We start from the raw sequence: 24,356 nt of genomic DNA on the forward strand, positions 1-24,356 counted from the left end.
TTACTTAATACAATAAGTATCTTGTTTACTCTGTGGATAACATTTTATGTCGAAAATATAAATTTCACGTGCCTGATGTCTGTCCAATCCATGATTTTTGAAAATTCTTTGGCACTGATTCTGTTTTCCATTCCCCCATTGCTATCATTCTAAGTGACGAAAGAAATAGCCTTGCGGCATTTTTATTAAGTAAAAACCTATTTGGAAAATGTTAATAGAGATGATGGGTTATTTTTAGATTTTAATAACTTGTGTTTTAGGGCTATTGGTTAAGGCCAGATAAAAGTTTAATTGAATGTGTCCTTGCAACTAGAAATATGTATTTTAGAAAAAAGATACAAGGGCTTAACTGACTAAGCACTCTGTATTTGGTTTTCAATTTGTTTGTTTGTTTGTTTCACCCACCAAGGTGATTACCAAGTGACTCCATAGCTCGAGATAATAGGAATGAAAGGACAGACTGCATTAAAAGTTTATGACGGCATCAAGTTGGCATAGACTTATAAATGTCACAATATTGAATTAGATAAAGGAGACTGGGAAAACAAATCCTAAGCCACCACTGTGGTCTATATAACCCTTAGTATGAATGTGACTTGATTACTGAAAAGCAGCTTTTATCACTAAAGAAAGTTGCAGTTACATGATGCATGTACTGTACCTTCAAAATGTATGTATCGTTATCAATCATATGTTTTAAGAGTTCAGATAACACTGATTTATTCTACCCAACACTGAGAATAATCCCTTAGAGAGAGCCCAATACCTTTGTCTCCAGTTTCAGCTTTTTTACGTTCTGCTTACTGACTGATTAATGTTATGTTCTGAGTGGGCCTTTTGGAACCCATCTCCTTCTGCATCTAGGCAATATTGCCATATATGGACAAAAAGAGGCTTTACAATGAAAATAACAGATTACTACATGACAAACGACTGATAGACCATAAATAAAACCGATAGTCGTCATTCTTTTATTGCTTAATTACACCGGCTGTTAAGTGTAACTAAACTCTGCTTAGGCAATGCTTGGACAGTAAAGCCTTGTTCTTGGTTGGCTCTTTGACATTTATTTTAGATACAAAAGACAAACAATAGTTAAAAAAGACAGCTTTGGGAAATGCAACCTCTTCTGTTGATATATACAGTACTACCACAAAACTCACAGTACCATACAAAGTACAGTAGGGTCTTGACTCTCGACATTTGTGCATGTTTGCTGGCAGAGAACCATTGCAAATAGCCAGAATAACATACAGTATAACTAAGTCCACCCCTATACAGACGTATAATGTGCAATGTGGTACAGTATATAGTAGTTCAGGTGGGTAGCTGCGTCAGCATGCATAGGCTGCAAAGAAACAAATAATAGGTTTATTATTTGTTTCGGCCGTGGAGCCTTCTTCGGGTGTGGTTCAGAACGTTGTGTTCTCTTTCTTCTTTTTTTCAGCATGGAATAAACCTATTACTTGTTCCTTTACAGTATATAGTATGCATGGTGAATAGAAAATAAATAGCCCCCCTTATACAATAATTTAATTACTAATGTGATTAAGTACCAAACCACCAACACAGAACCGGGAACGTTCGTTACAATACAAAAACGAGACCAGGCTGAGCTGCGGATGCTGGGTAGTGGGAACTTGGGCAGGGGGCAGGGAGAGGCTCACTCACTAGCTGGGTTTGTCTCAGGCTGTTGCACACTAATTTGAACATTGATCTTAAAAACCTGCAGGTCGGTTTGATCCCTCTCTGCTCTTCTTCCTTCCAAGACTCCAGTCGGCCAGACTGAACTGCGAATAAGCCAGTTTGAAATGTTAAATTCACTGAGCCCAGTATTTCCAAATCTATGACAACAGCTGCTGGCTTGGATTGGATTGATGACAACAAATGTCAAGTGTCACTAAAAAAAAACGTTTTGTCTTATTGTTAGGGGGCCTACCTACTGTTTTCATGGGGGCGTTTGGAAGCAAAGTGGTCAGACAGACATCACTCGATGGTGTACAACATCAGGTAAAAATGCGATGTTCCATCTGATCGCTGACAATTTCTTTTTTATTGGAAAATGCTTTTGATGGCTTGTGTACTGAACAGCAAACCGTTGCTCTTTCCTTACAGTACGATAAAAATACACCAGAAAGAGATAGTTACATCTGTTACATGCAGACACAATATTTACAGAGTATTTTACTGAAAACCAATAAAGCCATTTAGAAAATAAAGGCTAATGTCTTCAACAGTTTCCAGTTAGATGTTTTTTACCTCAGAGTTTATGGGGTTTTGTCCCTAAAAAAGTTTTGTAATAACAACTATCAGAAGATTGCAAAATTCTGGAAGTGCATTGCTGCCATCAAGGGTAAAAAAAATCATTTGTTTCTCATAATTACTTACTATTAAGTAATTCACTAATTAATTAGTACATACTTGCATACTGTATGTGATAATCACATGATACACATTTGTCATACAATGCTTCTCATACAATATACATACAATGGGTCTTTCTGCAGTACTGGACATCGTCACGAACACTAAGAACATTCCAGTTGAGCTCCTGGTGGCTTGTACAGGGAGGTGCTATCACTGCACAATGTGATAGACTGTTCATACACTCAGGTGATCATTTGTATGTTGTAATTACAGAATAATTTACAATCGCTTAATAACCCTCATAATAAAGACAATTTTCTAGGAATTAAGAGATTACCAAGCAATATGTTTTTTCCTAATGCCAGTAATGTGCTTCCATAGAAAATGGAAGTTACTTTCAAAGGAGATTTTAAATAAAAATGTGAATTGACGCTTTTTTAAATCAAACACTTTTCTAAATAACTACACAATAAATTAAACATTTATAAATTAAAAGTTCAATGAGTCATTGCCTCGTTATCATGTCCTATTACAGTATGTCATAGTGTTGATTACGTTGCAGAATTCCTGTTTATCTTTTAGATTTTTTTATTAAATTGACCACAAAATCAGTAGTAAAAAGCATGTGTCCAGCTGTTACATAATGAAGATTAAGACTCTGCTCAGTTTTGCTTTTAAGTTGCTTTATGACAGTAACCAGGAGCTTATAAATGGGCTCCTGTTTCATATCATGTCCTTTAAGTGTAACCTTTAAGGTTATGATTTTGTTGCCCTGACTTTTTGTCATTTTTTTTTAATATACCAAATGGTGACCCTACGTATGCTGTGTTTACAGAAAGCGGAAGTTAAGTTGATGATAATATCAGTCACAACACTGACCTTTTAGAAAGATGGTGCTTTCAATATATATTCCTTTCATCTAATACGTATTTTATTGAAGTCACTGAGAGCTCAGGCGGAACAGAGGCTGGAGCCCCTTGATCTGTGATGGTTCAGGTTTAAGTGCTTTAAGGAATCATGATGCAGTCAAAGAGCTACTGTACATCTATGTAAATGAAATACTGTAGCACAGGCATATTTGCCGTGGATAAAATTGATTCATAGTACAAGGACAGACAATCAGATTTAGAAGAAAATCAAACAGAATAAGTGAAATAAGTGTGAATAAGGGAAACCCAGGAAAGACTTTCCTGTTTAAAGACATAAAAGGTGTGCAGTTGTTACTGTAATTTTTTTTTCTTTTTGACTTAATGCTTTCAAGCAAATTGTTGTTGGCCTCCAGAGTAATCGTATCACAGGTTATTTATAGAGGTAATACCACCACCCTCGGCCCGTTTGTATTGCCTTTAACTCTCAATTATAATCCCAGTCTAAGCCCCAGCTCTGCGGCACTGGTCTTTGTGGTGTCCAGCATGAGACACACTGATAAAGAAAAGGCAAGGAACTGGCAGGAGTTGTCTTTTCAATCTTTCTGTGTCAACAACCATAGGAAAACGCAAAAAATGACACCAGGCTCACACACCTATAACTAAATCTGTCAATGTGATCAAAGTTGCACGGTCAAATCTAAATTAAAATGGTGTTCTGTTTTCAAAACTGCTTTTATCTGCTGTGCATTGTCCTTGTGATCAAGCTCAGCACAATCTGACTGCTGTTCTGACAGACTGTAGAAGACAGACCTAGACTGTGGTGTGAGTGAGGTAGTGCGCAGGAAAGGCAATACTCTTAACTTCTTATAGGAAATGACTGGATGGTATCCTCAAATCCATTAGCTGCTAGCTACCTGATGAGATAGATTACCTGATTGGCCTCCTTTTTATAAACCTTATGCGTTTTTAAAAATAAATTTTAAATGATTTAATCCTCAGTAGGTACCTTGGCTACATACAACTATATTAGCATTAAAACTTCAAATATGCAACACAGTTTGTTTTGCTTGCGGGGTAGTGTGTGTGGGGGGGAGAGGTGATTTCATTGCAATGTTTGTCTGATTATCCGATAGGTTTTAAATAACTTGATAAGTTTTTAGTGCACATAACAAATTAGGGGCACAATTTACTCGGGAGATAATGCACAAAATAGTTAAATTTAAAAATGTCATTAATGTGACCATGTGGGTACTTACAGTATATATTCCATTTACAAAAATTCGATCTTTCTACTATATAAAAAAGATGGCTTGTTAGAGCAAATCTTTGTTCACTGCTTTCTTGCAACAGGTGTTTTGTGTGATATTTTAAAAGAGTTCTAAAGCTGGTGCTATTTATCAGCAGGCAAAAAGTCTGATAATCTCTGTTGTACTGTGGGATGACGATATGCCATGGTAGGTGCTAAGCTCTTTTCTACGGTGTTGAACTATTCAACCAATGTTATTTTGGACTATGATACTGCACCCATTTAGCCACGTACTGTCTTTATGACAGTACTGAAAAAGACCTTTATTGTGGTATGTGGTTTTTGTAGTCCTTGTACAGTAAAAATGCAGGACTGTGCAAAAGGACTGATCATTCACACTTGATTATAACTGCCTTGAGTGTGCTCCTGTAAAAGTAAATGATTAAATGATTTACAGGTATTTGTTTATAGAAAATTACAATAATTGTAGAATTAAATGTGTGAAATTGCTTTACCAATTCAATTAGGCGGGGTGAATTTAACCAGGACATCTGGGTTTACTCCTTTAATGATCCATTAAACAGCATCTGTTTAATGTTTCTTGCTAAGTAAGGTAACACCAGCTGCCTGTAACTATGCTGGAATAACTGAGGTGAGATTTTCAAATGTCTCATAGAACTGCCATGTTTTCATTTTGGTAGAGTAGGTCCTGGTGGAAGAAATGGTCTAAAATGAATTCATTTAGAAGGATTAGAGATTAGTTTTCCCTGCTCTGTCGGGCTTTAGTGAAGTAAATCCTTAGATTATGACGTCGGGGGCAACAGTGAGGAGAGGAGGAAATTGAACTGTTGGTAGAGGGGTTATCAGTAGGATTATACCACAATCAGTGAAGGAATGGAGACCGTAAACTATGTCCAAGCTGTGCTGAGCATACACCAGCACCTAGTGCTGTCAGACCCCCTCCCTTACAGCAAAAACTCCGTTTTTTGGATTTTGGGATTTTAATTTGGATGCATTACTTTGGACCTAACTTGAGTTCATTTGGAAGTTTTTTTTTTTCAGAAAACTAGTATTTGGTAAGTGACCTTTATTAAAAGTCGAATTTTCTAGTTCTCTTTAAGTTATGAAGCTTGGACTGAACTGAAGCAGTGGAGAGGCATTTTTTTCCTCCACTTACAAAAATGGGTAATGACTCTTCCTCCAGTCTCCAGTTTGACAATTGAAGTGGCAATTTTGAAATAGAAATAGAGTATGTGTCTAAATGTTTTAATATTTTGTACAGCTCATTATCTGCACTTAAAAAACTTCTCAGTTCACCTTTTTCTATTTTAGCTGAAAATTACTCATTCAAAATATGGATTTTCACTGTGTCTTTGGAATCATTTTATTCAGTCATGCTTTCTACCATCTAGATTATATTTCCTTAATATAAAATGAACAATCAGTGGTCTTTATCATCATTACAATATGTTCCTCCTTCACTGTGTAGCCAACAAAGTCTACAGTATGATGAATTCCATTTCTTAAATAATTAAGCAAGATTATTTTTCATACTCAGTAGAATTCTGAGGTTGCTGGTTCATAATATCTGTTTTAAATTATTTTGGAGTTATTTTAGACTGATGATACGCTATCACACTATAATTGCATGTAAAGTCTACATTAGTAGAAATTAGTGTGTTAATGTAATATTCTTTACAGTAGAATTCTTTGGAGTGGTTAACAGAATTTTTTAACATTATTCTGACAGTATGCACTAAACTAAATATTTTAAAATAATCTCTCCACATATAAAACTAGATTTATAAATATAACTTATATTTAAACTTCTATTATGAATGTCAAAAAGGTTTAAAAAGTCACACAATCCTTAAAAGAAATAATCCAGTCACTTGTGACTGTTTTGAATAATATATTTACATTGTATAATACATTTCAATATTCAATGATATAAGGATAAGGCTTCAACTCTTTTCTTTCCCATTATTCCAGTGTAGATTACTTCTCCAATAGCTGATGTCACAGCTGCTGTCTCTGAAAAGGGAAACATTTCTACCAGCGTCTGAACTTAGAATTGTCTGCCTGACAGCTTACAAAGAGTGCAAACTCATCTACACGTGCTTTGCGGATACATTTTGTCCATATTTCGACTTCTAAAAGAACTGTGTTGATTGTTCAGAGAAAGGCAAAAGAAAATAAGACAGGAAGAACAGACTCATACAGTATCGGTTTTTATTTCTGAATGTTTGCTAGAGCGATATCTCACCCAGATTGAAAGTCTAACATAACCTTAAAAAGTTGACATAGTGTCATAGATACAGTTCTTTAAGACTGTATCCAAAAACACCAGGAAGATATCCAGAATGTTGTTGGCATATCTATATACTGTTGGTATATACATTGCTACTGTATATCAGTGACTTTTTTGCTGTGTTTTACCTGTGTAATTATATTAAAATTATATGTTCCTACCAGAAGGAAGTTTAATGTTATGCAACAACACCTTAGATACACTGACTATTAATGCAGACAATCCAACATCTTAAAACATTTAAAAAAGCCTCTCATACAGTACATTCTAATATGATTTAATGAGAAATAATGTGCAGTGTACTACACACTAACTATACTGCACATCACTTTGATGGCCCTATTAATCTTCAAAATTAACAGTTGCAGGATATTGGGTATTGCAAGAGCACAAACGAATCATTATTCCAGTTCATCTCTATAAAAAAAAAACTTTTGCCTGTGCTACTAAACTTTCGCTACTCAAAATCTCAACCATTTGAGATTGTCGGCTGGCTGAAATGGTGAAGATACTTTGCCCAAACAAAGGTCGAGCTTTATCATCCTGGGTTCAACCTGGGTCATATTACTAACTGACTGTGACAGAGACTAAAAGTCTGGCACACAACCTGACACTGTTAATCAAGTAACTTCAAAATAATTTTTCAGCATTTCAAAGAACAGTTATTCTTCGACATGTAGTGTGCATCTGACAACTACACTTGACATATACTCTATATATATATTACATTTTTTGTTTTCATATATCTATGTCTTTCATTTTGTTGCAAAGGAACAAGTAAAGGTTTATTCCATGCTGAAAAGAGAAGAAAAGTGTTACGATGCGTAGTTGAGGACCCTATGCAGATGGTATTATCCGGAAGTGGAAAAGGACAACGGGGAGGAGATGACGAGGATCAGGGCAGGTTGACGAACAGGGGAGAGTGACGACAGTGAACTGGTGCTCGGAGGGCGTGGCCATGGCAAACAAGTCCAAGGGAGTCCAAGGGGAAATCCGGGGCGAAGTCCAAGGTCCAAATCCGGTAGATACATCCGCAACAAAAACTAGACACAGTTAAAAAACGGATCAGGGAGAGGGACAGGGAAATAAAAACAGGATGACGAGGCCAGGCGCTCTGAGCCCCAGACTCAGCAGGGTCAGGACGCCGAAAGGAGGCCTATGACCTCAAGCCGCGGGTGTAGGGCGACTTGGTGGTAGGCGGGCCTCCAGGCATCCGTCTTCCAATACAGAGCCGGGAGTAGCGAGAGCGCCCAGCTTAAATAAGGCGGGGCAGGTTTGAAGGCAGGTGATTCCAGAAAGAACAAACTACAAATGAGAATCTGAAGAACTGAGATAGATGAAAATTTTGACCACTGTTACAACATAGTTCAGACAAAACAAGTTACAAAGGGCCAGAAACAGAAACTTTGAATCAGTTTATATGCTGATTTGGTTACTGGAGTTTTTGTTATTTAACTTTTTTGTTCTATTTCTTTCTTTTGCCCCAAAGTGTGTTCCTGGTAGCTATTTTGCTACCTAAAATTTAAATTTTTCCTGTCTAAAAAACATGCAAATGTTGAAGTTTCCTGAACAAACCCGTGCTTGATTCTCTGCTGGACAGACCTAAATAATAAGAAAAATAAACAAGTGTATTTTGTGTAGTGATACAAAATAACCATGTCATTCAGTAAGTCACACAAAGAGCTCTTTAGGGAAGGATTAGATTATAATTTCAATTCATCATTAAGATTTGAATTGCAAACAAATTATGCAAAAAAAAGTGGTATGCATTAAGGCCAATGAAATGATTTCTCATGTGAGTACAGAACATTCTGAAGTTGTTCAGACTCTCCTGTTCATGGACATTTTGTGTTGGTTTCCTAGCATACTGGTGAGGGGGTTCAAGGATACACCAAAGGCATCAGGATGGAAGTGAAATGGACTCAGCTGGGAATGGTCTTTTTTCTGCTGCTATCTATAGTCATGACAGGTTGCTTCTTGTGGCAATACCAGCTGCCGAAGGTAGAACCAGGTAAGTTAGTCCTTCTGTGAGCTGCATTTTGAACCTGCATTTACACTCTTCCTAGGGCCATTTCTAGTTGATATTTTTTAATGGATTCAACAATTTCAGGCTTCTTTGAAGTCCTCAGTTGTCAAAAGCTCAGGACTGAAATCAGTGAGGATGAACCAGTACTAAAACAAGAATATTTTCTTATTCATCCTTGTGATGGTCTTGATGGCAGCTCATTTTGGAATATTCATATTTTCTTTTTGTACTCAGGAGTTTTAAAATACTTTGGGCTTCTATCTAAACAGCTGTACAGTAATGAACCAATAAAATACATTTTACATCTAATGCAACAAACAAATTGGGCATGCTTGCTCTAGACATTAGCTTAAAGTGACTTATTTCTATTATCGGCTCTGCAGAGGTCTTTTCATGCCATTAAAACCAGGAGCTACCTTCCACATTTAGCACTGTGAGCTTCTTATCTGTTCTTAATTACTCATTTACATGTGATCTCTGGAGATTACGTGAAGCTTGAAGTAGTGGGAGAAGGTTTTTAAGTCTGAACAGATGATGGAGTTGGGGGGGAACTCTTGAATCATGCATATTGACTTAGATGCTATTTATGTCAAATTGTAGTGTGTAGATTCTTAGTGGCTCACTGCTGTTGGTCTATTTATTCACCACATATTGCAACAAAAAAAAAGCCTTTTGCTCAAGGGAAACAATCAGAGCTAAGCAGTGTAATGATTGGATACAAATGAAGTGAATTTGCTTTGCTGGTGAGATTGAGAGAAGAGGCCTTTAAATAGAAAAACCTGTAAAAGTACATACTGTGCCAGTGGATTTGCCGCATTGTCCAGATTTTCATAGTTAAATCAAAGCTTCATTCATGCCCAACAGGAAACTCATTAAGTCCCTGCATCTATCGTACTGTTTACCTTGGCACAGACCACACCTTGTGAATTCTGTTTGATGCACTGCGTCATCAAGGAACTTCTGTCTTCTTCCCCCGCCTTGTGTAGATGCTGTAATGGATGGCAATGAAAAATCGGAACATATGTGTCCCCGGTTTCCAGAACCTATTCCTCTCGAGCACCCCATCCCCTCTCTGAAGGAGGCATTAGAGAAGGTAAGCTCCAGGAATTGGGACATGAGAGTCCACTAAGCAAAGGTTTTTGGACTTTCCAATGTAATCACAAGGTTTTAAGATGATTGCACCATGTTCACGAAATTCTATCACCTAGATTGTCTTCATCGGCGTGCTATCAAGAGCCCTGTTTTGGATGCCATTTTGTTTATGAGCTCCATTGTGGCTGTGGCAGAACCTATCCTGGAGTTGCACAAATAAGCTAAATAGTACCACAAGAGCTCGACTTTCCTTCTTCTCTTAATCAATCCATACAATCAATACAATCTTGCCATGACCCTTGCCAAGAAAAAAAAAACTTTCTGATAGAAGTAATAAAGTGGTTTGGGTTTAACTATAAGGATGATTAAAAAAGTTGTTTGAAACATTTTGTGAAGTGGATTCCAGAGCTCTTCCCCTTGTGATAAATGTATTGTTCATCCTAAGAGTAAGAGATACTGTACATTACTGGTCATTATGGTCAAATGCCCAGCCAGTATTGTGCATCTGTGGAAACTTTCAGGATTCTGTTTCTCATACCAATGCCTATATAAAACCTATGCCATCTGCTTCTAGTGAGTAAGAGTAAGTGAGTAAAAGTGAAATCCTACAGCAGACATAAAATAAAGAATAAAAAGGAATTCACTGGTAGTTGTGTCTGATACTGTTTGTGAAACCAATAAAAAATCATGCTACAAGTGCAGGCTGAGCTCTGTGATTCAGATATCATGAGCTCGAGGCTGGGTCATGTCACTAGCTGACTGTGACTGGAAGCTCCAACAGTGGCACACAACTGGTTTAGAGCTGCTGGGATAAGTCAGCCATAGGCAATGAAACAGTGAAACCCTATGACTTCTCCTCCAATGGGAGCTAAGCCTCCTCTACATGATGGCAGACCTTTAACAAACCAAAAAATGAATGGTTCAATGGGTTCGATGGTTGAATTGGTTTAATGGTTCAATGAGTAGGTAAGCTGGAGGAGCTTGTCTGCACTTCCTTTGTGGCTGCAGGGATTGGTGCTGTGAGCAGAGACAAAGGCACAATTAGTGATTGCAAATTAGGTATGATAATAATACTAAATGATGGCCACTTTCAAAATTATTAAAAAAACCTGACTGAGAAACCTCTTTCTTCACCTCAATATCAAAACAATATTGCTAAGCATGGGCATTATTTCAAAGGTATTAAACTGGATCATTTAGATCCACAGAAGCTACTCAACCAAAAAGTGAGTATTCCAAGATTGATTCAGCTCAACAGAATCCCAGCAGTGTTGAGTTTTATACCACTAAAAGGTGGTGCCTACTGTAAAAGGTACTCTCTGTAAGCAATTGAGAAACATGGTGTTACGATCGTGGAATATAAACAGAGGGAGATATTGGATCCTAAAAATACAGAGGGTGAAACAGTAAGTCCAGGAGCGTAATCCAGAGGTCGTAGTTGTGTAGAGTTGTGTAGTTGTGCCGAATTCCAGGTATCCAAAAAGAGCCAAGTGTACCATATAAGTCAAAAACAATATCCATAAACTGAAGTCAAAAGCCAGGCAGAGTTCGAGAGACCAGGTATCCAATTAGATGTGAATTTGCTCGACTTTATTGTGGTTGGAACTGGTATATCCACAAACCATAGTCAAAAGGCCAGACAGAGTTCAAGGAACCAGGTATCCGATAAAGAGAGCCAGGTGTATGGAGTCCGAAACTAAATCCACAAACCGTAGTCAAAAAGTCAGACAGAGTACAAGAAGCCAGGTATCAAAAATCCAAAAAGCCAAGAGTAACAAAACCAGAGACGAAATCCGTAAGCCAAGGTCGAAGGGAAAAGAGTCCAAAAAATCCAGAAAGAGTAATAGTGATGAAGTGCAGGGAGAAAGCAGTTCAACAGGAGAAAATGTCCAATACTGAGGAGTTTGTGATCTGACAGGGTGTCCTAAAACAGGGAAGTGCCGGGGGGTGTCGTGATAGAACAGGTAAGCTGGTTGGTTTGGTGCTTCGGCGGGGGGGTCGACGCCTTGTTAAAGGGACAGAGTGAGATACATGGGTTGTTACGCATGGCCAGCCACTTCCAGGCTGTGACCTCCCCTGATAGAGATTTTCAGCCCATGAGACGTTGATGGAGATGCATTTATTTTTCTTGTACATTACATGTCAAAAGCCGGATAAATCGAAGGGAAATGTGTTTGCAGTTCAATACTATGAAAACCTGCCTCACGATATTCACAGCAAGCTTTCTCCTAACAGGTGGACATGCTTCTTCGGCACAGTATTCACTCCACCAGTCTTCCGTCTCTATCTGCCATAGTCATTTTCAATGACACTGTACTGTGGACTGGAAACTTTGGCAAGAAGAACGGCTCTGACCCCTTCTCTCCGCCACCAAACGAATATACCATCTACAGGTATGGAGTCATCTTACTGACAAATGCAAAGATTTTCTGTCCTCGCCATGATCACTTCACTCTTCACTGCGCACTGCTCCCCTACAAGACAGACTTATTTAGACTTCATCATAGATAGCACAGTGGGTAAGGAAAGGATAAATCAATTTCCTACCTAAAAAAACTGAGGGAAACAGAATCAATGACGGATTTCTGGTCCATTTATTCTATTAAAGTGTTTTTCAGCAAATGCAAACTGATGATTTTACCAAAATTATGTAAAACAACGTGTGTTTAAAGAGTCGACCCCACGTTTTGTTGCTCGCACTTCTGCAATGCCTTTTATTGTCAGAACAAAGGAAATGTTACAAAGCAGACGGGACTCTTAGGCAGACATCTTTCGACATCTGACAGAATAGACGATATTCAAGTATCTGTCAAACCAAGTGACATGGTATATGATATGCATGATGAGCTACAGTAGGTTCACTCACTTGCATGTCAGTATAATTAGTACAGGAAGAGAAGGATTAATTCTGTAGTCTGCATATGTATCTGATATTTATAAATCCAATTAGTCATGTATATTCATTCAAGAAATAATCGCAAATGATCTTATTTTGACCAAAGTGTTAAAGGAGGAATTGATGTACTGAATTTATTTTAATTATCGTGAGCAGCTAGAAGAGAATGAGGCAATTTTAAGACAATAGTAATTAAATGCAGCAGGTGATCTTAACACTTCTCAATAACACACAGTAAGACTTTTTCCTGTTGATTAGATACTAGCTTAGGCAATCTCAGACAATTACTGTAGATGTTATTTTGCTTGACTTTATTGTGGTTTGAACCAGTATGAATGAAGTTTGTTAGTAAAAGGAACTAACAGTTAAGATCTCTGTAGGGGACGGCAATTTTTAAAAAGTAATGCTGAGGTAAAACCACAAGCTACTTGTATAAGAAAAAGTACTTGAGTGAAAATTGTAAAAAAACAATCAGTTACCGTGTTCTGTTTAGTGTATGTGTAAGTCTTGCATAATGTAATACATTGCTTCCTTAGAAGAATCTTTCCTCAACATCTTAACTTAAAAAATATTCCCCTACATAATAATTTGTAACTATTTTCCCAACACAGGATAAGTGTGCATTGCAGAAGTGATTAAGGACGTGTGATTTGGCAATTTAAACTGTGTTCAATTGGCAATTGAGTTCTGTTTCTTCTTGAGAAAAAAGAATGATCTTAATCTTTTGAAATAACAATTCCACTTTATAACCCACAGCTTCACTTGTATTGATGTGATCTTAATTTTCAGCTTTTCTCTATATTTTTTTCCTTTTGGACATAAAAAAACTGAACATCACACAGTAAAATCACATACTGTATACTGTACAGCATCCACTTTAATAGCATAATAATGATAGCCAAAAAATATATATATATGTAATACACTTTACATTTCTGGTACACATACTGTATTTTTATTTTATTGAAACAGGATGACCATAGCACATACAGTAGGAGCACTGGTTTCACTATTTTAAGACAGCTAAGAAAAGTGCTTTCCTTAGATGTAGAGCTATACAGTATATATATAATTTTAGTAAAATGGCCTGCTAGCCACAGTCTCAGACTGGAAACCTTTTGTGAAAAGTTATATCCAGGTTACAGTTAGACTTCTTTAATCTTTAATCTTTAATGCTGAATCTGATAATGAGATTCTGAGCTGCAGAAAAAAAAAACAACTGCACCTTTCTGAATTTTGTTATTATTGTGCCGGTGGGGCATATCTGAATTTTTTATTATTCAGAAATTTTAATATTTTAAAATCCCCAATTTTTATGTTCTTTAAACAGGGCTTTTGTCTCTGGAAAATGAATCTCCCTGTTGATTATTTTTAAAAGAATGTTGCTTTAAATGGTAATAAACTCCAACCTTCAGTGTAATTTTAACCTTCTTTAACCTTAATGAGTTCTCAGTAGCTGGTTTAACTTGGAAGAGATTACAACTGCCTAATAAATTAAACAATAATTCATTTATGAATTTATTTCTATTCTGAAGTTCCATATAAGTCTGTTCAAGCTATGTTATGCATAACATTAGATGTTTCCATCTAGCATTTTAAATGTAATTTATTTAAGTCCTTCCCATACTAATGTAGATGCACTGTGGCTGTTGCCAAAACAAGTAGGAATAAATTTCGGTGTCCTTTTACATAAACTGTGATATAAATCACAGTCATGTATCACTGAGTTTATATAATTGGATTTGTTCCAGTTATAGACCAGGAACTATGCTTTAAGTCTTTTAATGAGATGGGCAATCTGAATACATTTAAAAATTTCCAATGACCACATAAAGATGCAAATTAATGTGCAGGCATATTTGCAACTGTGCATGGAGTTTTTTTATTAACAATTCCTTCATAATGCCAAAGCAGATTTACTGTTTTTTGTTAGACAATGACTAAGGATCTTCATATTAGCAAACCAAATGTTGTAAGTTATTGGAAGTTGCCAAGATGCGAACCTCCTTTGTAAACTTGCTTCAGTTTTCATACTCAGTCCTCAAGCTCATACTGATACTCATGCTCCCAAGGGAGTTTATAAAGTTCAGGAAGAAGGTTAGGTTCTTATCTTGCCTACTTGCACTATTCAACATATGTAAACAACTCGTCTTCTGGACTTTCCTTTGTGGATTTCTCTTGCATGCCTCCCGCCACATGATTCTCACCCTTGCAGCAGCTCCCTGGCTCATTCCTGGGAAAGTGAGGGAAGGTTCAGTCTGTCTCATTTTTATGGTCAGGCTGCCGTTCCCTCAGTTAGGCGAGTTATGCCATATGAACTCTAACACATTCGTCCCACAATCACATTTATTAGGATCTAAAATAACTAAGAACTTGAACTTTTCACATTCATGCTTTTGATAATTGTTCAAAGTATAAGAAGGTGTACAGGGGGGAAGTTTCGTCAGTCTGGAGGACAAGGAGGTTCCCTCTTGACTGAGTACAGCATGAGTGATGTCATCCGATTATAACAAACTAAAAGCCGTTGGTACCACACCAGTGCTCAAGGTTTCGTTTATTATGTTAAGGACAACAAAGCAGAAAGTAGAGAAAAATAATTGAAATCAAGCAGAGGAAATGGGATCTAATAGACAGGTAATGGATTTCATTTGGGAATCATTTTAAGGGGAACAATCTCTTCAGAACATTCTTAACAAGGCACCACTTCTCTTTGTAAAGGGAAATACTGTTGTACCATGGGGAATGATTCGATTAACAATGGGAATGATATTCCCCCTCAGCTCTAGTACTTTTGATTATGAGAAATAGCATTTTGCTATCTGTAGTCAAAGTTTCTTGTTCAAAAATGTTTGTCAGGATGTTGTTATTATAGATAAAACTGAAGATTTTCAGGTATTGCTATAACTGTGGCCTAATCTTTACTTGCAGGTAAAGTATCTACAGATGTATTTTTTCTGTTACTATATTTTTCAGGTATACCAGACAGGGACATGTCATTGAATGTCAATATTTACACAGCTGTTATTTTTGGCAGCTGAATTTTCAACAATGCCATTTCACTTTCTCACAATTAGAGTAAACAGCATCACTCATTGCCAGATATTTTTTTTATTTCCATAATGAAGGTGTAGTAGCCTTTTTCCAGGGACACCACGAGGTAAAGGAGTTTGAAGAAATGGAGCAGATCAAGCGCCATTAGCTTAACACATAAGCATGTTGTGTATCAGCCCCCTTATATGTAAGCCACTGATTAGTCAACCTCTGACTCATACACAACACTTAATAACCTTTAATGGAAGACCTGGAAATTCACTGATTTGCTGAAACATCTGTTCTTTTGCCTTCAGGCGTCTATTTTTCTAATTAAATGTGGAGGAACTTATGAATAAGCCAGTCATGATTTATTTTTAAGTCTATTATTGTGTTCATTTTATGGCACTGGGAGTGAGCTGTATGTATGAAATATCACACATCTGAGACTTGTCCTTGTCAAAAAGGCAAAAGTATGAAGTCCTTGTTGACAGACTTTTTAAGTGGTAAATTTTCCCTTCAGGGGAAGTACAGTTCATTAGGAATAGCAACACACAAGAATTAAGCATATTGAAAGTTTTGGAATTGTTTTGTGGGTAAAGAGACTTCTTCACAAAGGAATTCTGCAGATGAGTGGAGGTTGATTAAATCCAAGACAATATCTACAAACCCTCCAATTAGTAAAGCAAGATCTTAAGTTATGAAATCCCCAACCTGGACAAGAAAAGCTGGAATCCTCACAACTCATATTGGTTCTCTGTGAGACTGTCTCTCTCATGCTAATGAATTTGTCTCTGTGACTCACATATCTGTGTTGTGTGTGCTACAGGATTGCCAGTCTCTCAAAGATTTTCCCTACGCTGATGCTCTACCGTCTCTGGGAGGAAGGCAAAGTGGGCTCCCTGGATGACCCTCTGGAAAAATACATGGAGAATTTTACTATTAAGAACCCTCTGGGGAAATCCCGAGACTCGGAGCTTAAGTACATCACCGATGGGCTGATTTTCCTGGACAGTGGTGAAGTGCAGATCAGAACCTCCTCAGTTACGCTACGCAGGATGGCAAGCCAGCTCTCCGGTAATTACCAGGGAATGTTCCCTCAAGTGGGCAGTACAGTGGTGCTGTGGTTAGCATTGCTGCCTCATGCTGTTGGGGCCATGGGTTCGATTTCGGACCTGGGATGCTATCTGCGTGAAGTTTACAGTATATGTTCTCCTTCACATTTGCATGGTGTCGCGAAGCGTTCTTTCCGGACCCTATGCAGATGACACGATCCGGGGTTGAGTGAGGAAACACTGGGAAAAAAGGCATGCAGGATACGGGAATAAAAACAGGGGGGTGTGTCCAAGGAGTGCTGGTGGTCGGGGGAGGTGTAACCGAGGCAAACAATCCAGGGATGAGTCCAAAGAGAAATCCAAAAACAGGGCAAAAGTCTAAGGCCAGGCAATCCATCCGAGACAGACGATTAAAAACCAGAACCGAGTCGGGACTGGCAGGGGGCACGGGAACGGGAACAAGAAACAGAAACTAAAACCATAACGGAGCCAGGCGCATCCAGGTCCCGGGCTCGCGTGATGCGGGAACCAATGCAGAGCCCGGATTAGCATCAGCGTCTGGCTTTTAAGGGGGAACAGAAAAGGGGCTGGAACAGGGAGCAGGTGCGGGGGATGAATAACAAACAAGGAAGGGCTGGAGCGCCCTTAAGAGGAGGGGTTTGCAATCGTGACACATGGGTTTTCGCCCACAGTCTAAAGACATACAGTACTGCTACAGTAGGTTAAAATGGACAGATGGATGTTCCTTCAAGCAGTGACTTAGTTTTTGATTCTTACTCATATTAGTTATTTCAAAACTCAAAAGGTAAGAAAGAGGAAATTGAAAATTTTGACTTTAGGCATGACAGTGCATGATGAAGAAGGTTTCATAAAAACTACATCCTCATACTCAATCACAACTACAAATAAATTATACAGTTTGAATGCTGGCCTTTGTCGTTCTACTTTATTATGTGTTCTTCTGCAATATGTGCACAATTACAAAAAACTTAATATGATTTTAAGTAGTTCTGAACAATTTTTTTTGTTAAATTCAGTAGCTTCCTAAGGTATTTCAAACAGCATCAAACTTCAAGACATAAAATAATTAATTGTAACAAATTCGAGTAACTCCAGTTAAATTCTAGCTCTGTTAAAATATTACAGTTTATAAAAAGGAAGCCTTTTTTTTAAAAAAAGCATATTGAGGTAATTTCCTTATTTCTGGACTTTTCCATTAATCACATCTTTCTTAATTAATCACAGCATTACTTTGACACGATATTTACGCAGTTAACAAGGCAACACGTAATACAGGAATAGAGTTTATCTCTGCAGATGGGAACTATAAAGAAACATCCTAAAAGTATCTCTAAATACAGTATATAAAAAACAAATTGCAAATAAAATAGTTTCTAAAATGTTTTCACTTAGAACTAAATCTGTATCTGACACAAATATTGACATAAATATTGCTCTTAAAACTAAAATTTATTTCAATACATAATTACTGTATATGCGTTATAAGTACAGTACATATATCTTTTTTGTTTGGCTACAATGTAATCGATTGGAAAAAATGCTAATATTTTGCTAACAAAGCTTCAAGTATCTGCAGTACTTACTTAAGGCTTTCTTGCTGTATTTAAGCACATTAATTTTTACATTTGTATATTTTATGTATATGTTGTATATTTTCCTTATTTATGTATTTTCAACCCTTGAAGAAAGTCCCATATCTGGCAAAGCAGCCTAATAAAACAGAGAAGGACAGGTACTATTTAGTCACAATTTAATGGGTTACATACAGTAGCATATGTCATAAATTGGACTGTTTGTTTACATCTACAGCTCACATCTTCTGGATTAACAGCATTCTTTTATTTTTTACATTTATTTAAATCAATGTTTGAGTCCTTTTTTGGGGTCCAACTGAATCCCCAGCAATTAACGACAGTGCAAAATCACAGACCTGCAGGAAAAGGAGAGACATGCCATATCCCAGTGACAAATCTAAATGCAAACTCTTTACCGTGACAAATGGGGAGTCTTGACAGCAGCTAGCACTTAGTCCATTATCTGTATCCGTCCTGAGGTCAGATCCAGCACAAGGATTAAGTTTAGTGGGAAGTTAGTGGGAAGACTGCAATCTGCAGCATTTACAGTAAGCTATGTGCATTCAGAGCTTGAGAGAGACAGGCAGTGGTTGTTACTGAAGGTTTTCGGTGATCCATGGGCCCAGGCTCAGCACAGGATTAATTGCTTGGCAAATATGAGGTGGTGACACAAGTAAGCACTGAACCGATGCCTTGTCAATGATAAAATACAGGAAAGATCAGTGAGGTTCCATTAAGCACAGAGAACAAAAAACAGCTGACATTCGGAAAAAAAGAAATCTGAGACAGCCTCAAGGTCTTCCTTTTTCTCTGCATTTTTTGTTATATCTGTGGATATGAAGAATAGTCACACAGTGCTATACGTGCATAAAGAGGGTGTAACCGGGATTAAGTGTCCTTGGGTGTGTGTACTTTAACCCACAGGGTTGCCCAGACGGTTGAGGGCGACAAACCTGCTGTGGAAAGGAAAGACACAGACTGCTATCAATCTCTTGCAAGATGACGTGTTAGTCGCTGACCCAGGCACCAGGTAAGGCTAAAAGGGAAAAGCCTACAGAATCAGTTAATTTCCAATAAAGCTTCCAAGTGTGCTGTATCCAGAAATCTAGATTCTGAATCCAAGAAAATGCAGCTGGCCCTAGGATCCTGTGAGATCCCATTGACATGGCATGTGTCTGGACTGCTGCATATCAACCATTTCAACCTTTTAAACCCAGAGGTAATGCTTAAAAGGAGATTTGTTAATAATGCATTAATTGTAAAATAATATTCATGGCATTCTCCTATGAACAGGCTGATTTCAGTATAGACTAACCATATAGGCCTGTCTCATAAAGACCTTCTATATACATTTTACATGTACCCATTATGTGAAGGGACATAAAATATAGCTTTCAATAAAAGCTAAAATCTCTTTTCAATAAATTGAAATTCAGTGTATTTTTTGCAGCACAAGAAACCACCTGTTTTGTTGGTAACTGTCACCTGATTCAGAATCATGCTTATCTGCTGACTTCACAACTCAATAGCATAACATTTTTCTGTTATATTTGGAGTATAAATACAAAGTTCATGCAATTTTAGTACATATGGTCATGGTCCACCTCTGGATTTATCACCTTTTTCACATAGATTTAAACATATGCCCTCTTGAGGAATTAACTACTTAACTGTAAGTGCAAATTCCAGTTCTACACCGTTATATACTTGTTGTTTATTTACTTATATAACTTTCTTTTTAACATGATAACTAACTACTGCATAATTCATATATTTTATCTGGCTTTGATACAAAAAACTGAGATTTGTATTTGTAAAACTTCCCACTGAGGTCTCATGTCTGACCAGATTGGGAAGAACTGTGTTTGGCATTAAAGTTTTGCTAGGTTTTGCCAGGACCAGCCCTAATATAGCTGGAAGTGCAATTATGTTATCTAGCCTCCAAAATGCTGAATGCACAAAAGTGCTGTTCTCTTGACAAATAAGGCATGCTAATTATTTTTTTATTTTTCGACAGGCTTGACATTCAACAGGTTAAATCACTTCGCTACCTGTGCGCAATCAAATCTTTCACTACAGAGCTGATTAAGTGCTTACTGTATATACCTGTATGAGTCAGAGTCACTCAAGTGTGTCAAAGTCAATCATGATCATTTAATCACAATGAACATGTAAAACATGTAACCAATATCCATATACTTAATTTTTCTACAACCACATATGTTTGAATAGAGTGATATGTTTCTTTTGGTGCTCAACATATTCATTAATTTCAATTGATTTATCTTGAATCCAATTCCAATAAAATTTTCATCCTTTGATAGATATAGAAGGACTTCATACTCACGCAAAAAACTCTGCTGATTTCACAGAATCCCAAGTCATGTAACATTTCCTAATTGATCTTTCTTCTCTCTTTCTTCTCTCTTCTCCCCAAGATGCCATTACAGTAACCTCGCCTTCTCCCTTCTGGCTCATGTCTTGGCGGATAAGGTGGTGGGCACAGACTACCAACGCTGGATCTCTGACAGCATCCTGGACCGGCTAGGGATGGAGGACACAGGGTTTGATATCACCCCCGCCATTCAAAACCAGATGGCTGTGGGCTTCTACAGTAATGGACAGCCAGCACCCCTCTATGACCTGGGCTGGTACCGTCCCTCTGGGCAGATGTATTCCACGGCAGCTGACCTAGCCAAGTTGGCCATGGTGTTTCTGGGGGCCTATCACCGCAAGATTCTGGAGCCTGACACTCTGAAGGTTATGATGACGCCCCTCTTTCGCTGTGACAAGGACTACTTCGCCAACTGGACAGGTACTCCCTGGGAGGTGAATGAGCAGCTTGGCTACGAGGTGTTACGGAAGGATGGAGATCTGGATGGTTACTCAGCTACCTTCTCCTTGGTGCCGCGGCTAAAGATGGGCTTGGTTTTGCTCATGGCTGGAAGCAGGCCACAGGAGGAAGACTTGGTGGCTAAGACTTACAGCTATATAATCCCAGCCATGGAGACGGCTTTCCGAGAAGCCAGACGCATTCTGGCACCTCCACCCAATCCTGCCCCTTACGTTGGTTTCTACACCTACAGCAACATCACCTTCTATGAGATTAAAACTGGATCAGATGGGGTCTTAATCATGCAGCAGTTTGGTCCACATATAGAGGATCTGATCCCTGAACGGTATAGGACAATTAAGCTCAACTACCTGGAGGACAGGGTCTTCCAGGTTATCTTTGAGAAAGAATACCCCTGTGTCTTACGAGTCAGCACTGCCTCTGTTTCGCTGGAAGCTCAAGATGGACAGCTCTTTAACTTTTATCCTTTCGACAAGAAGGGTCAGTCTCCGGGCTTCGATGCACCAGGGCTCAACACATACAATGTGGTCCGGATTCTTCGAAGACCTACATTCACATCCTAAATTCTTCTAAATAAAATTTTGAAAAAGTACCGACTCAGTAGCCAAGGATCATCATGAGATATGAATACCAAGAAGTGGTATATATTTCCATTGGCTCTAAAAGATGATGCAGTCTTGAAAGGAAAACTATATTTACCATGACAAGATAATAAACTTGTGGAAGAGCACAAAAGTGCAAAGTTTAAAATTCTCAGTTTCATATTTTGACATTTGATATTTTGACATATAAACACCTGGCTATGGCAGTATAGTTAGGCATCATGAGCTATATTGTTTTCTACTGGGTCACCTACAGTTTTTGAAAGTATTGTGTTACTGCTCATGAAGGTGGAAAACCAGCTTACTTTGCAAGGAGGTTTTGTGTCTTTCATCTGGGCAGCAGTTACTGGACACAAATCTCCAACAGTACCAACTGAAGGAATATTTGCTTCCTAACACCTTCTAGCTAATGTGCCACATTCTTACCTCTGAGAGTACATTAATATTGAATTGAGAGAATTGTGAGGTACTGTATGTTTAATGTCAATGTGTGACTGTGTCAAGACAACCAACTCATTTTACATCCAACCAAAAGTATAAACCCTACAGGCCACTTAGTTTTATTACATTTATACAAGCAAGTCCTTCAGATTTTATTTATAGATGTTCTCTTCACCTTCAAAGAGCAGAATGAATTCAAAATAAATACCACTGTTTATACAGAGCTCCATTTGTTATAAATATTATTTTTTTCAAGATGGCTCAATTTACATTGAAAGATGCAGAGCTGAGAGCCTCAAAAATTCTGTTTTCAGAATTAAAAACTAACACGAAAGGCACAGTCTTTTGTGGACAATAACCAGAGCATGATCTCATTCTCAACTAGGTTTATGTGAAATGTATATAATACCATATTGAGAAAATTCGTTGGAACACTGTTGCCAAAGATGTTAAAAAACTGTCCAACAAATAAGAAAAACTAATTTCCATCTCTTTCTGAAATACTGAGGTTTTGTAAAATTCAAAGGTAGTGTCCATAGGGATATAACTTACTCGCATCCCACACATACAGTACTGTACTTGCACGCAAACAACATACAGACAAAATATATGGGCTTTCAGCAATAGCATAAGGTTTTAACATTCTTGTTGAGTGCCTAGACTTGATAAGAAGCGTTATTTATAGTGCCGTGAAAGCAAACTTTTTTCTCTTCTGACAGTTTCACACAGTACATATCCCAACCCTCATTAAAAGTGAGTTGTGCGTCATGAACACTCTTTAAGATTCAGTCTTGTGAATAAGGGGCTGCAAAGTAGGCTTCTGTTTCCACCTCGCATAAGCTGAGATAAAAGAAATGCAGTGCTATTTTTACACATGGCGATTAGGTAGAGAGTTATCAAAATATTAACCTGACATAAACAAAAATGGAGAAGGAAACTAAATCTCTTGGGGGAAAGGGAGCTGACAGTGGACATTAAATATTTAGGCAATTGCTTCAGGTTTTTAAGTCCTCCACAATTTAATATTCGACTAAGCTTTTCCTTTTGGCCTTGATTCCTACACAGGGCTCTTCCTAATGCCAGTGACACATTACACGACTTTTCCTAGGATTTTCAGTAGTAGTCTTCCTTTACATAATTGTAAGAAAATCACAGCGAGTTGTAGAGAGTTGCAGTGCGCGCCCATTACCGTCAGTCATAGCGCTCTTAACAGCCCCTACCACTCTCTGGGACTCGCTATGAGAAAATCAAACTGGTCATAGGGGTGGGCTCTTGTGTCTGCGACAGTCAACATCCAATGAGCACTCAACCGGAAGTACAATACATACAATGCAGCTGCAAAGAAAGAAGGAAAGCGAGTGTTTTGGACTGTGAAAATGGAGGAGAGGCTCCTCAAACTTTGGAGCCAGCACAGATGTCTGTTCGATGTTTCGTGTTTGTCGTTTCATATTTGTTGTACTTTCGTGCAGTGCTCCTCCTCTTATTCCAGTGAGCTCCACGTTGACTGGCTGCCAAAATGAGGTGACCTCACGGTACTTTCGCGGTGTAACACGAGATTTGGAACCGTGATGAAAAGTCGTGAAGGAATTGTGTAATTAGTCACCCTTTGCGATTCCTAGTTGTATCTCTAGAACAGAAAAGGCAGCAAGATTCAGCAATTGCAGTTGTTAAATTTGACAAGCTCTCCGACTAGAAGTCGTGTCGAGTCCTGTAGTGTGACAAAGGGTTAACCTAAAAGCACCTGTCTGTAGTCTACAACGGACACTCTCCATTTCTCATGCAAGAAAAGATTTGCATTCAATTCACCTACACGCCTATGTAAATAAGCTTCTTGTCTGAGTGCCAACATCTGTACTCCTATCTGCCTGGTAATTTAGATAAGATGGCACTGGAATTATTCATTCGTTTAACAAACTGTCCACATTTTATATCAAACAGCATGATTAGCATTAGCTGTTGAAGTAACCCTTCA

General features: G+C 38.0%; 1 protein-coding gene across 2 annotated transcripts; it reads left to right on the forward strand.

Moving 5' to 3' along the window:
* The first annotated feature begins 1,950 nt into the window (after positions 1 to 1,950).
* On the forward strand, positions 1,951 to 21,904 carry lactbl1b (lactamase, beta-like 1b). Of its 2 annotated transcripts, XM_088938402.1 has the most exons (8): positions 1,951 to 2,010; positions 5,412 to 5,432; positions 8,669 to 8,804; positions 9,806 to 9,912; positions 12,147 to 12,304; positions 16,667 to 16,914; positions 19,412 to 19,517; positions 20,926 to 21,904. In XM_088938402.1, exons 1-8 carry the CDS (start codon positions 1,951 to 1,953, stop codon positions 21,902 to 21,904), a joined length of 1,815 nt encoding a protein of 604 aa, XP_088794528.1. The 2 variants fall into 2 exon arrangements, with proteins under 2 accessions (XP_088794528.1, XP_088794527.1); XM_088938401.1 differs by lacking the exons at positions 1,951 to 2,010; positions 5,412 to 5,432 and adding an exon at positions 7,752 to 7,814 and having other exon boundaries at positions 8,657 to 8,804.
* The last annotated feature ends 2,452 nt before the right edge of the window (positions 21,905 to 24,356 follow it).

This window comes from Atractosteus spatula, chromosome 20 (genome assembly GCF_055471065.1).
Source record: "Atractosteus spatula isolate fAtrSpa1 chromosome 20, fAtrSpa1.hap1, whole genome shotgun sequence".
NCBI classification, from domain to species: Eukaryota; Metazoa; Chordata; class Actinopteri; order Semionotiformes; family Lepisosteidae; genus Atractosteus; species Atractosteus spatula.

Coding starts and splice junctions, on each gene's coding strand:
- lactbl1b (XM_088938402.1), top strand. CDS start 1,951: ATGGGGGCGTTTGGAAGCAAAGTGGTCAGACAGACATCACTCGATGGT. Junction 5,433..8,668: donor ATACACCAGCACCTAGTGCT/GTCAGACCCCCT, acceptor CATACTGGTGAG/GGGGTTCAAGGATACACCAA. Junction 19,518..20,925: donor GTCGCTGACCCAGGCACCAG/GTAAGGCTAAAA, acceptor CTTCTCCCCAAG/ATGCCATTACAGTAACCTCG.